Source organism: Eriocheir sinensis, chromosome 61 (assembly GCF_024679095.1).
Source record: "Eriocheir sinensis breed Jianghai 21 chromosome 61, ASM2467909v1, whole genome shotgun sequence".
Lineage (NCBI taxonomy): Eukaryota > Metazoa > Arthropoda > Malacostraca > Decapoda > Varunidae > Eriocheir > Eriocheir sinensis.
Window position 1 is genome coordinate 5,884,059 of NC_066569.1, and position 13,578 is coordinate 5,897,636.

The 13,578-nt window shown below is 45.1% G+C and overlaps 1 protein-coding gene across 6 annotated transcripts in view; it reads right to left on the reverse strand.

The window, feature by feature from the left end:
* Positions 1-13,578, reverse strand: part of LOC126986248 (obscurin-like) — a 269,280-nt gene that overhangs the window by 35,267 nt on the left and 220,435 nt on the right. For all 6 annotated transcript variants that reach the window (XM_050842223.1, XM_050842222.1, XM_050842220.1 and 3 more), the window contains 8 exons: positions 9,256-9,369; positions 7,703-7,877; positions 6,855-7,014; positions 5,679-5,817; positions 3,818-3,923; positions 1,651-1,768; positions 1,036-1,159; positions 614-738 (listed from right to left, as the gene is read on the reverse strand). In XM_050842223.1, coding sequence (XP_050698180.1) covers positions 614-738; positions 1,036-1,159; positions 1,651-1,768; positions 3,818-3,923; positions 5,679-5,817; positions 6,855-7,014; positions 7,703-7,877; positions 9,256-9,369 — 1,061 coding nt within the window. The remainder of the gene's footprint in view (positions 1-613; positions 739-1,035; positions 1,160-1,650; positions 1,769-3,817; positions 3,924-5,678; positions 5,818-6,854; positions 7,015-7,702; positions 7,878-9,255; positions 9,370-13,578) is intronic.

Below are 13,578 nucleotides of genomic sequence, written 5' to 3' on the forward strand. Positions count from 1 at the left end.
GTGTGTGTGTGTGTGTGTGTGTGTGTGTGTCCCTGCTGCCAAACCCTAAACTCTCACAGTGTTGCCAATAGCGTGCCGGTAGTCAATGTTATCATCAGTTCACCCATGTCTCGGCAGCTTGTGTGTGTTCGTGCGTGTGTTGTTGACGTTTCAATACCACATGTTTTGCTGGTTGGTCGCGTCTTATTTGGGGTGAATGGGAACATGGGAGGGGGCGTAGGGGGGCATACTTACCTTTCCTACCCCCTTTTACCCATCTCCTCCCTTTACTCACCTTCATTCACCCTGAGACCCACTCCTCTTCCTCATTCCCTCTCTCTACCTTTCTTCATTCTCCCTTTTTCTCTTACCCATTCATTTTCTTACTCATTTCCTCCCTTTGCATTTATTCTTTAACTCTCTCTCTCTCTCTCTCTCTCTCTCTCTCTCTCTCTCTCTCTCTCTCTCTCTCTCTCTCTCTCTCTCTCTCTCTCTCTCTCTCTCTCTCTCTCTCTCTCTCTCTCTCTCTCTCTCTCTCTCTCTCTCTCTCTCTCTCTCTCTCTCTTACCCATTCCCTCCGTACCCTACCTTACCTATCCCTCCCATACCTGTCCCCTTCCACATCTGTACACACCTGAATCGGGAGTAGTAGGACCTGAGCCTGTCGGTGGTGATACGGTAAGGGTCGCGGGGCATGGACGAGGCAAGCGACATCCAGGGGTGACGCAGCGCAGTCTTGGCCTCCATACGTGTGTCCACCTGCGAGGGAAAGTGTGTGAGGCGGTGGACGAGGAGGAGGAGAAGATAGAGGAGTGATTTTTTTTTTTTACAGCAGAGGAGTCAGTTCGAGGGCAACAACTTCTACCATTACTACTTCCCTCCTCCTCCTCTTCTTCTTTCTCTTCCTCCTCCTGTTCCTACTAACTTTAACGGTATAAGAATTTTGTGAAAGTCTACGGAAATTGCTAATCAGATTTCACTACTACCATCAGCTCCCCCACTGCTGCTGCTACTACTACTACTACTACTACTACTACTACTACTATTTCTACTCACCTTATAGTCCAGGAGCTTGAGAATAAAGTCCTTCGCCTCTCCTGAAATATGGGCGAAAGCGTCCCTGTCGAAGTTGACCTCACCCTTCTTCACCTTCGTCAGCGTCTCGCGGTCGTTCTCTCCTCTGGTGGGCGAGAGAGAGAGAGAGAGAGAGAGAGAGAGAGAGAGAGAGATGGTAATGTGCGTTAGAAATTGATCCATGTTTTTTAGTTTCGTTTTATTTTATTTTATTTTTTTTCGTTTTTTTATCGTTATGACACACACACACACACACACACACACACACACACACACACACACACACACACACACACACCTCTCTCTCTCTCTCTCTCTCTCTCTCTCTCTCTCTCTCTCTCTCTCTCTCTCTCTCTCTCTCTCTCTCTCTCTCTCTCTCTCTCTCTCTCTCTCTCTCCCCACACCCCTTCCTTTCCCCTCCTTTTCCTCCCCTCCTCCTTTCCCTCTCCTCCTCCTCTCCCTCCCCTCCTACATTCCCTCGCCTCTCTCTTCCACACCTCTCTCCTCCCTTCTCCTCCTCTTTATCCCCTTAGAAACATACCTATTCACTCTGACACACACCTGTCTTCTTACACACACACCTGTCCAATTACTTACCTGAATGGAGAGATGCCAGACAGCAGAATGTAGGTAACCACACCGATGGCCCACATGTCCGTCGCGTAAGTCACCCCCTCCCCGTTCGCGACTTCAGGTGCGACAAACTCTGGCATACCTGTGGGCGGGACTCATTAGCGGGTCTGCGGGCTTGAGGGATAAAGGCGAGGTTGTTGTGTTACTCGAATGATTATTGCAATGAGTCTGCTTGGGCGGGAAGGTGATCATGGGACTTACCGAGAACAGTTTATGATTTGGAGGAGGAGGAGGAGGACGAGGAGGGAGAGGATGAGGATGAGTAAGAGAAGGAGGTGGACGAGGAGGAAACCGAGGATAAGGATAAGGATAAGAAGGAGGAGGAGGAGAAAGAGGAGGAAGGAGAGGAGGAGAAAAATTATGATGATGATGAGGAGGAGGAGAAGGACGAGGAGGGAGAGGATGAGGATGAGTAAGAGAAGGAGGTAGATGAGGAGGAAACCGAGGATAAAGATAAGGGTAAGGAGCAGGAGAAGGAGAAAGAGAAGGAGGGGGAGAAGAAGAAGGATGATGATGAGGAGGAGGAGGAGGACGAGGAGGAGGACAAAGCTTAATCATATCAATTAGTGAGATTAAGAGGAAGGGTAATCAGTGAGAATGTCGTATAAAGCTAATTAAACTTATATAATGAGACACAGGCATCTTACATGTATCAAATATGTATTGTATTCGTATTGTGTCGTAATTAGATCCATTGACCTTATTCCTTGTACAACAGCAGCGCCGCTCTCGGTCATACATACAACTCTCAGGCTAGGTCAGTGTAGCTAATATTTTCTTTTTATTATTTTTTTTCAGCATAGGGGAAGCATAAAGGCAAAACATCATAACAAAACAACAACAACAACAACAAAAACACTCTAGACGCTGCTCCGGACAAAAGAAAATGGAGTGAGAGGTCAGAAGAGAGGTCAGGAGAGGTCAATTTCGGGTGGTAAGGTGTCTTGATACTCTCCTCTCAATCCCTCTCTCTAGTCTCAACATATACCTGTTAATTACTGTTAATAATAATAATAATAATAATAATAATAATAATAATAATAATAATAATAATAATAATAATAATAATAATAATATGTATACAGATAATGCGGAATAAAACAAACAAAATAAAAACGAAAACTGCAAAAAAAAAAAGTTACCTGGTTCGTCTCTTTTGATAATAATAATAAAAAACCTCTTAACTTCATCATTCTCCGCGTGGGACGACCGTGTACTCCTTGACTTAGGGTATTGACTCTGACACACTTCCCGGTATCCTTCCCCTCCACCAACACAAGGCTCCAATTTACCGGGTATTAGAGCCAAGCCCGGGGAAGGGTAGCACTGACTTAAATAACCGAGGCCTTTTGTTGTCACTTCGAGGGGGTGGCCGAGGGTGGCGCCGCGCGTGTGTTTGTGGGGACTCTCGTTAAACACTGAGGAGGCTGCCGAGGCGATGTGCAGGCCCTCTGACGGCGGTTATATGGACTTATGTAGAAGGCTTTTCAGATTCGAGCCGTGAAAGGAGATAGGTATAGAGATAGTGATTTTTTTCCTTTTTTTACAACAAAGGAGACAGCTCAAGGGCACAAGAAAAGGAAACAATAATAAAAAAGCCCGCTACTCGCTGCTCCTAAAAAAAAAGAATCAAAAGAGGTGGCTGAAAGATTTGAATAGATAGAGTTGAATAGATAAATAGGAGGGAGAGAGTTTAATAGATAATAGATAGAGAGATAGATGGATAGGGGAAGAAATGTATAGATAGATAGAGGAAGAGAGTTAGTTAGATAGATAGTGAGAAAGACAGAGATATAGAGATTGATAGAGAGATAGAAAGAGAGAAAGAAACTGCAAAAATGGTAGATTGATATGTAGGTAAATAGACATAGATGAAGTTAGAAGTTAAATAGATAGATAAACAAGGAGAGTAAGAGATGGAGATAGACAGATAGATGGATAGATAGATACAGAAGATGCAAAAAAAAAAGATAGATTGATAGGAAAATAGATAGAAAGAAAGAAAGTTAAGACATATGGGCAGAGATAACGAGCTGTAGACAGGTAGGTAGATAGATAGATAGATAGATAGATTGGTAGGTGGAAAAACAGACACAGACAGACAGACAGACAGACAGACAGAGAGACCCACCGTAGTCAAGAGGATATACATTTTGAATCCTGATGTTACGAGCGAGAGAGAGGTCACCCAGCTTGATTTCCATGCCGTTGGGTCGAACCAGCAGTATGTCACCCACCTGAGAGAGAGAGAGAGAGAGAGAGAGAGAGAGAGAGAGAGAGAGAGAGGGAGAGAGGGAGAGATTAGCATTATCACTCAACGAAAGGAATGCAAAATAAATCCTGATGAAGAGATTTAATGACTTCCTGCTTACCTGTCCAGTCTCTTGACCGTTGCCTAATTAGAAATGTTTACACCTGGATGCGAACCGAGGCTACACATCTTTACCTACACGTGACTAAACCTTTCCACCATTCATTACATACCTTTTACACCTTTCTGTTCATCTTCACACCTGTCTGCATACCTGTTCACACCTTTGTTACACCTGGACACAAAATTAATATAGTCTAACATCTTCACCCACACCTGTTTAAACTTCCACACCTGTCATTACCAATCTTCTTATACCTTTCTTTTCACTTTCACACCTGTCTGCATACCTATTTACACCTGGTCACACCTTTGTTACACCTGGACACAAATATAGTCTAACATCTTCACCCACACCTGTTTAAACTTCCACACCTGTGATTACCAACTTTCTTATACCTTCCTTTTCACCTACACCTGTCTGCATACCTATTTACACCTGGTCACACCTTTGTTACACCTGGACACATATATAGTCTAACACCTTTACCCACACCTGTTTAAACTTCCACACCTGTGATTACCAACTTTCTTATACCTTCCTTTTCACCTACACCTGTCTGCACACCTGTTCACACCTGTTCACACCTTTGTTACACCTGGACACATATATAGTCTAACATCTTCACCCACACCTGTTTAAACTTCCACACCTGTCATTACCAACCTTCTTATACCTTTCTTTTCACTTTCACACCTGTCTGCATACCTGTTTTCACCTGCTCACACCTTTGCTACACCTGGACACAAATATAGTCTTAACACCTGTTCCTAGACATCCCCACACTCTTATACCTTTTATTTCATACCCTTTGCACCTTTCTATACATTTTCACACCTGTCTGCATACCTGTTGACACCTGCTCACACCTTTTTTGCACCTGACTAACCTCTATATTACCCTCATTAGTGTCTCTTCCCATTGACTTTCCCTTCACTATCTTCTACATCTTTTTATTTTTTTATTTTTTTACAGCAAAGGAGACGGCTCACGGGCCACAAAAAGAGTGCAGGGAAAAAAAAAAAGCCCACTACTCTCTATAAACACCTGTATCCCCTCAAAGTTAACCATTTCCTCACTTTTCATTAACCTATTTCCCCTATTTCAGAACATTTATCCTCTTGACTACGGAGAATGTGTCTGTGTGTCTGTTTGTCTGTGTGGCTGTCTATCTATCTATTTCTCTCTGTCTCTCCCTATCTCTTTTCTAGTTATTTAATTTTCCTTCCTGCATCACCTTTCATTAACCCATTTTCCCCTCAAATTACCTTGTTTTCCCATCATTGTCACCTGTATCTCCCAAATCAACACCTAACTACCTCTTAATTATCTGTATACCTTCTAATTACCACATCTCCCCCTCGCTATTACCTGCCATACTCACATCAAAACCCAGGTGAGCCATACGGAAGTCATTATCACACCTGTCCACCTAATTAGTACCTTTCCCTCTCTAATTAACCACCTGTATCACCTTTAATTAACTCTCCATTCATTATCATTTGAACCACCTCAAACTTACACATATCCACCTCATTACCTTCATCACCCCCATTAATTACCTCGTTTTCAAATCATCAACACCTGTATCCTTTCTAATCAACTCATCTCCGTACTCACGTTGATGCCCAGGTGCGCCATACAGCGGTCATGCATGTGGTCGGCCGCCAGGAGCAGCTGCCTCACATACCAACACACCTCGTACTCCGTGATGTAGGTTCGCTGCGTAAGGGTGCCCAGAAGGTCCCCGCCGCCACACCTGAGCGTCGCGGGTTAAGGAAAACGAGGGGCGGGAAGGTGTGTCCGTGGGGTGAAGGGAGAGGAGGGAAGTTCGTGTTTGTGTGTAGGGGGTGAGAAGGGTTGTGTTTATGGGGTGATGGGGGGGGTTTGTGTGTGTGTGTGGGGGGGGGGGTAGTTTGTGTGTGTGTGTGTGTGTGTGTGTGTGTGTGTGTGTGGACATGAGCAGAAAGATACACAGAAATCCATCCTTTTTTTTCACCTCGCTTTCCTCCTGTTCTCCCTTCCTTCCCTTCCCTTTCCTTCTTTCCATTCATCACCAGACTCCTTCCCTTCCCTTCCCTTCCCTTCCTAGCCTTTTGCACCAGTCACCTTCCCTTCACTTCCCTTCAATCGCTCATCATTCTTACATCATACTTCCCGTCTCCTTCCTTCCCTTCCCTTCCCTTCCCTTCCCTTCCCTTCCTTTCCCTTCCTTTCCCTTCCCTTCTCTTCCCTTCCCTTCCCTTCCCTTCCCTTCCCTTCCCTTCCTTTCCCTTCCCTTCCTTTCCCTTCCTTTCCCTTCCATTCCCTTCCCTTCCTACCCTTTTGCACCAGTCACCCTCCCTTCCCTTCCCTTCAATCGCTCATCATTCTCACCTTCCCTCACTTCCCATCTCCTTCCTTTCCTTCCCTTTCTTCACCCAACCTTCTTTCCTACCTTAAATTCCTCCCTTAGTCTCTTTCTTCCCTTCCCTTTCTTTCACCATTCTCACCCTTCCCTCACTTCTCGTCTCCTCCCTTCCCTTCCCTTCCTTTCCTTTCCCTTCCCTTCCCTTCCCTTCCCTTCCCTTCCCTTCCCTTCCCTTCCCTTCCCTTCCTTTCCCTTCCCTTCCTTTCCCTTCCCTTCCCTTCCTTTCCCTTCCCTTCCCTTCCCTTCCCTTCCCTCACCCAACCTTCCTTCCTACTTTACATACCTCCCTTAGTCCCTCTCTTCCCCATCCCTCTCTCTCACCAACCCACCCATCCCATCACCCATCACCCATCACCCGTCACCCATCACCCATCACCAAAGGATACAGCTCGGTCACCAGAACCATGTTGTTGACGGACTCATAGGCGTCGTAAAGCCTGACGATATTCTTGCACGTGTTAATGTGATTCATCATATCAAACTCGTTCCTCATCCATTGCTTGAAGTTGTCCTTGCCCCACATGCTCTTGGCCACGAAGTTACGCCCTGGAGGAGAGAGGGAGAGAGGGAGGGAGGATGAGAGAAGGTTGAGAGAGAGGACGGTGTGGTGGGGTAGAGTGTGGGAGAATGGTGAGAGAGAGAGAGAGAGAGAGAGAGAGAGAGAGAGAGAGAGAGAGAGAGAGAGAGAGAGAGAGAGAGAGAGAGAGAGAGAGAGGGTAAAACGTTATACAAGAAAAAAAAGTTAACCTTGCCACGAAGTTAAGACTGAGAGAGAGAGAGAGAGAGAGAGAGAGAGAGAGAGAGAGAGAGAGAGAGAGAGAGAGAGAGAGAGAGAGGGTGTTTGCGTAAGAGAGTGAGATAGAGACAGAGAGAGTGGGATTTATAACCTCTGGAGAGAATAAGGAAAAAAGTGTGTCAGAGGTTAAGTAGAAGAAATTAAGATAGATATGTGTGTGTGGGGGGCGGGGGGGGGGGGAGTGGGTGAGAGGGGGGGGGGATAGGTACACACACACACACACACACACACACACACACACACACACACACACCACCACCACCCCCTCAAGCACCATAGGAGGGACGGCTAAAGTTCTACACTCCCCTATCATAGCATACCTTTTGCATACCTTCCCATACGATTTCACACCTGTCTGCATACCTGTCTACACCTCCTTACACATTTTCCACACCTCCCCACCACCCCCCACCTTCCCCCTCCACCCCCACCACCCACCCGTATGGTGCTCGACGCAGTGGTAGGAGACGCCCTGTGTGCCGCGGCCCAGCTCGTCCCCGATATCGTAGTGGTCTTCCAGGGTCCCACGGCGGCTGTTGATACCCACTTTCCTGCCCATGCCCGGCCCGGTCCAGTAGAAGCCGATGTCGTCGTCCTCAATGTGAACCATGCACTGGGGGGGGAGAATGGTGAGGTTGATTAGGGTGGGAAATTGTAGCGAGTAAGGTGATTAGGGTAGGGGAATGGTAGCGAGTAAGGTCATTAAGGTAGGGATTGGTAGCGAGTAAGGTGATTAAGATAGGGGAATGGTAGCGAGTAAGGTGATTAGGGTAGGGATTAGTAGCGAGTAAGGTGATTAAGGTAGGGATTGGTAGCGAGTAAGGTGATTAGGGTAGGGATTGGTAGCGAGTAAGGTGATTAGGGTAGGGATTGGTAGCGAGTAAGGTGATTAGGGTAGGGATTGGTAGCGAGTAAGGTGATTAGGGTAGGGATTGGTAGCGAGTAAGGTGATTAAGGTAGGGATTGGTAGCGAGTAAGGTGATTAGGGTGGGGAATGGTAGAGAGGAATAGGTGACAGCAGATGAAAAGAAAAAGAGAAACAGAAAGAAAGAAGTTTGAGGAAAGAAAAACGATAAGGGAGAGAAAGAGCGAAAGAGGAGAAAGATGATGAAAACATTAGTACGAGGAAAGAGGAAGAGGGAGATAAAAAAAAGCACGCTAATCACTCAGCCACCGGATATGTAACTACTTTGACAATGAGAGATACAAAAACATGCCAGAAAATGGGTTAATGGGATGAGCTAATGGGAAAAGAGGTCGTGGATTTAATAATGGAAGGAACTGATTTGTGACGAGGAGGTGAATGAACGACTTAATTGCTTGTTAATGGGTCGTCTCTCTCTTCACCTGGTCGTCCTTTGCTCTGCCCCTTAATATGCACGACACCCTTAATTAATGGGTTAAGGGTGCGTGTCTCGAAAGGGAGGATGATGTTAATGGTAATAAATGGTAAACAGTAATAGTGATGGTAATGGTGATGGAAGGAGGAAAAAGAAAAGGGTTATTAGCGGTAGAAAGAAAGAGGATGATAAGGTAATGGAAATAGATAAGAATGATAGTGATGGTGATGATAATGGGGAAAATGAGAAGAAAAAAGAAAGAAGAAAAGAAAGAAAATATTGGCGGTAGAAATGATAATAATGATGATGATGATAATAGCAACAACAACAACAATAATAATAATAATAATAATAATAATAATAATAATAATAATAATAATAATAATAAGGGAAATAAAACAAATAACAACAAACAGAAATCTAAACACACAAATAAACACCATTTCTCTTCCCTTCATCACACACACACACACACACACGCACACACACACACACCGTTCTCTCACCTTGACACACCTTCATTAACACCTGTCCATTCACTATCCTCTTCATCCACTCATTAACACCTCCACAACCCCCCACTCCTTCCCCTCCACACACACCTACACCCCTTCCACTAATCCCTCCCCCTCCCATCCTCCACACACTTACCGAGGAATGCACACTGCCAGCCACATTGACAGCCGCCACAGAATACAGTCCAGCATCCTTGACCGAGGCCCCGTTGATGGTCAAAATGTACCAATCGGGCTCCAGGAACGACGGCTGTGGGGGAGGGAAAGACTGCGTTAGACGTGGGAGGCTGGGGAAAGGGCAGGGAGGGTGGGAGATAAGCTTGGAGGATGGTGAAGGATGGGAGATGAGATTGGAGGCTTAGAAGCGATGGGAGATGAGCTGGGAGGATGGGGGAAGAGATGGGAGGCTTGCAGACGATGGGAGATGAACAGGGAAGGCGGGGAAGGGTGGGAGATGAGCTAGGAGGATGGGATAAGAGATGAGAGGCTTCGAAACAATGGGAGATGAGCTGGGAAGGCGGGAAAGGGTGGGAGATGAGTGGGAGAGTTGGGGAAGAGGTGGAAGGGTGGGAAAGGGGGTAACAAATGATTAACTCGAAGAAAGCTTGAAAATGAAAAGGAGGAACAAGGAGGAGGAGGAGGAGGAGGAAGATAGGAAGGCAGAGGAGGAGGAGGAGGAAGCAAGAGAGGTATAGTTTGATATGTCGCTAAGGGTAAGGAGATAAGGCGAAGAGGAGGAGGAGGAGGAGGAGGAGGAGGAGAAGGAGACAAAGAAAACGGGAGATGAGAAGTGAGAATGGGAGGGATGATGAGAGAGAAAGTGGGAAGCTGTTAGAGAGAACACATTTAGACCTAGAAAGAGAGAGTTAAGGATTGATTGATTGATTGGAGTTACATAGATTATTTTACACATTGTCGTTAAGAGCCGCTAGTCCATTGAGCCATAGAAAGGACACCATAGGAAGGAGAGAAGAGAAAGAGAGAGAGAACCTAAGAACATCAGAAAACAGGCTAATTGGACGCTACGACGCAGCTTCCTCTATGGCGGTAAAAATAGTTGCTTAGAGTAGAGGATAAAGGATACTCAGATGCCCCTATTGAGTGCGATTTATAGGAAGTGAGATGATGACACCAAACACTAAATAGGCGTTGGAAAAGCAGGGCGAAGGATATTTTATGCGGCCGCTGCTAAGGATGGATAAGCGGTCATTAGGAAAGGTAGAAGTGACGTCAATTAAAGGTAGATGCTATTAATATGGTGTTAGGTGAATGGTGTGTGCGCGGTTGAAAATTCGTAGTATAAATATTGTGTGTTGGGAGCTTCTATGGGGAAATTACGTGTTAGGGAAAGAGGTAAAGCTAATAAAAAACATATGTAGAGAGACTTAGAGGTTGTTGTATGTGTGATTTTGTGGTGTAAGGTTTTAGTGAAAGGTAATGTATGTCGTAAGTTGCTGGGGATAAATTAGGTGTTACTAGAAGAGGTAGAACTAACGAAAAACAAATGTAGAGAGTACTTAGAGGGTGTTGTATAATGTTTTGTGTGTGGTTTTGTGGTGTTGAAAGGCTGTCGAGAAAGGTAATGTACATCGTCTGTTCCTAGGGATAAATTAGGTGTTACTAGAAGAGGTAGAACTAACGAAAAACAAATGTAGAGAAAAACAAATGTAGAGAGTACTTAGAGGGTGTTGTATGATGTATTGTGTGTGAGTTTGTGGTGTTGAAAGGCTGAAGGAAAGGTATTGTGAGTTCCCAGCGGCCACCAGAAGAGGGAACAACAACAAAACAAGAAACGAACATGTTGCCGCTTCGTTGATATTGCGGGGAAGTGTTGTATGGTGTACGACAATGTTGCTGTGTTGTGTAGCAGGAGGGGAAGTGTGTGTTGCCGGCTTCTAGGAGTAGTTAAGAGGTCATCAAAGGAGGGCAAACTAAAGAAAAGCAAGAAACCAACAAGATGGTACTCCTTGGAAATCGAAATGAAAGTATGAATAGTTTTGATACCCCGAAGAAGGATTGAAGCAGGAGGGGAAGTGTGTGTTGCCGGCTTCTTGGAATAGTTAAGAGGTCATCAAAGGAGGGCAAACTAAAGAAAAGCAAGAAACCAACAAGATGGTACTCCTTGGAAATCGAAATGAAAGTATGAATAGTTTTGATACCCCGAAGAAGGATTGAAGCAGGAGGGGAAGTGTGTGTTGCCGGCTTCTGGGAATAGTTAAGAGGTCATCAAAGGAAGGCAAACTAAAGGAAAGCAAGAAACCAACAAGATGATACTCCGTGGAAATGAAAATGAAAGGTAAAAAGTTTTGATATCACGAAGAAACATTGTAGCAGTAGGATTTATAAGGTGTTGTGTGTAGGCAGCTTCCAGGGATATATAAGCGGTCATCAGAGAAGGAAAAACTCACAAAAATCGACAAACTAAAAATGAAGGGTAAAAAGTTTTGATATCACGAAGAAACATTGTAGCGGTAGGATTTAGAAGGCGTTGTGTGTAGGCAGCTTCCAGGGATATATAAGCGGTCATCAGAGAAGGAAAAACTCACAAAAAACGACAAACTAAAATTGCTGGGTAAAAAGTTTTGATATTACGAAGAAACATTGTAGCAGCAGGGTGATGAAGGTATTGGTGTTGTGTGTCGGCAGCTTCCAGGGATATGTAAGTTATCATCAAAGGAGGGAAAGCTGACAAAACAGGAAAGTGGAAAAAAATGCTGCTCCCGGGATATTGAAATGAAGTGTGAAAGGCTTTGATATCTTTGGCAAGAGTAAAGAAAAGGCGTTATGGGTGTTGTGTGTCGCTAGATTCTATAGGAATACATTGCCGGTCACTGGAGAAGGATATACTGACAAAACAAACGAGGTATCCCGGGATATTGAGATGAAGCATAAGGAGTTTTGATGCCCTCCAGAAAGACGTAGGAGTTTGTTGTGAGTCGCCAGGTTTTAGGAATACATTGCCGGTCACTGGAGAAGGATATCCTGACAAAACAAACGAGGTATTCCGGGATATTGAGATGAAGCATAAGGAGTTTTGATGCCCTCCAGAAAGACGTAGGAGTTTGTTGTTGTGTGTCGCCACCTTCTAGGAACAGATCAGCGGTCATCAAAGAAGGGAAAAAAGGACTAAACAAACAAGGCGAGTATTGAAATGAAGTGTAAGAAGTTTTGATACGTTCGAGAAAGCTGTAGGAGTTTGTTGCGTGCCGCCAGATTCAAGGGATATATTTAGTGTCGCTGGAAGAGGGAAAATCTGACAAAAAAATACAAAAAAGGTAAATGAAGTATAAAATGAAGTATAAAATGTTTTGATACGTCAAGGATACCGCCAAGGACACGATAATGGAGGAATCGAAGGAAAGAGAAGAAGAAAGGAAGGAAAAAGATAGGGAGGGAAGGAAAAAAAGAAGGGGAAAGGTAAGCGATACATAACGCCAAGGACATAGATTTTATACCATCGAAAGGACTGACAGGAGGGAGGGAGGGAAAGAAGAAGGGAGGGGTAGAGATAGGGAGGGAGGGAGGGAGGGCGGGAGAAAAGGAGGAAGGGAGGGACAGAAAGGGAGGGAAGAAGGGAGGAACAGAAATACGGAGGGTGGGAGGACGGGAGGAAGGGAAGGAAGAAGGGAGGGCGGGAGAAAGGGAGGAAAGGAGGGACAGAAAGGTAGGAAAGAAGGGAGGAACAGAAATAGGGAGGGTGGGAGGGCGGGAGAAAGGGAGGGAGCGAGAGAAAGAAAGGAAGGGAAGAAGGGAGGAACAGAAATAGGGAGGGTGGGAGGAAGGGAGGGAGAGAAAGGGAGGGAAGAAGGGAGGGACAGAGAGAGGGAAAGGGAAAGGGGAGGAAAGAAAACGAGAAGGGAAAATAGGGAAAAAAATAAAAAGTGAAGAGGAAAGGAATAGACAATGCCAAGGGATTATATTTTTCCATCTCTTCCCTGCTGAGACCAAAGGCACATGTAAGGGCGAAGGAAACAAGGGAGAGAAGAAAGAACGAAAAAGATTGCGAACCTAAGCCGATGAAATTTTTTGGATGAACTCTACGGATGTTTAGATTAAGATTTCAATACCCCGGCTTTTCTCTTTCTTAATTTTCCGTCCAAAGCTTTCTAGGGACGACTTTTAATCTCTTCCTTTTCATCTGTTCTGCCTCCTCCTCCTCCTCCTTCCTCCTTCTCCTTCTCCTCCTTCTCCTTCTCCTTCTCTTAGGATACCGGAGGATGCTGAAGAATGTTGAGAGAGAGAATGTTGAGGAGAGAGATAAAAAAGGGGTTAATAAAAGGGCGTTGGATGAAGGAATGGAATAGGATTGTAGGATATTAGAAAACTGTAGGATGTGGTAGGATGCCTTAGGATATTGTAGGTGAAGGATATTGTGGGTGTAGGAAAGAGGGTTGTGAGGGAGTATTAGAGGATTAGAAAGAAGGAAAGAGCGTAGAATAAAGTATTGGAAAGGAGGGAA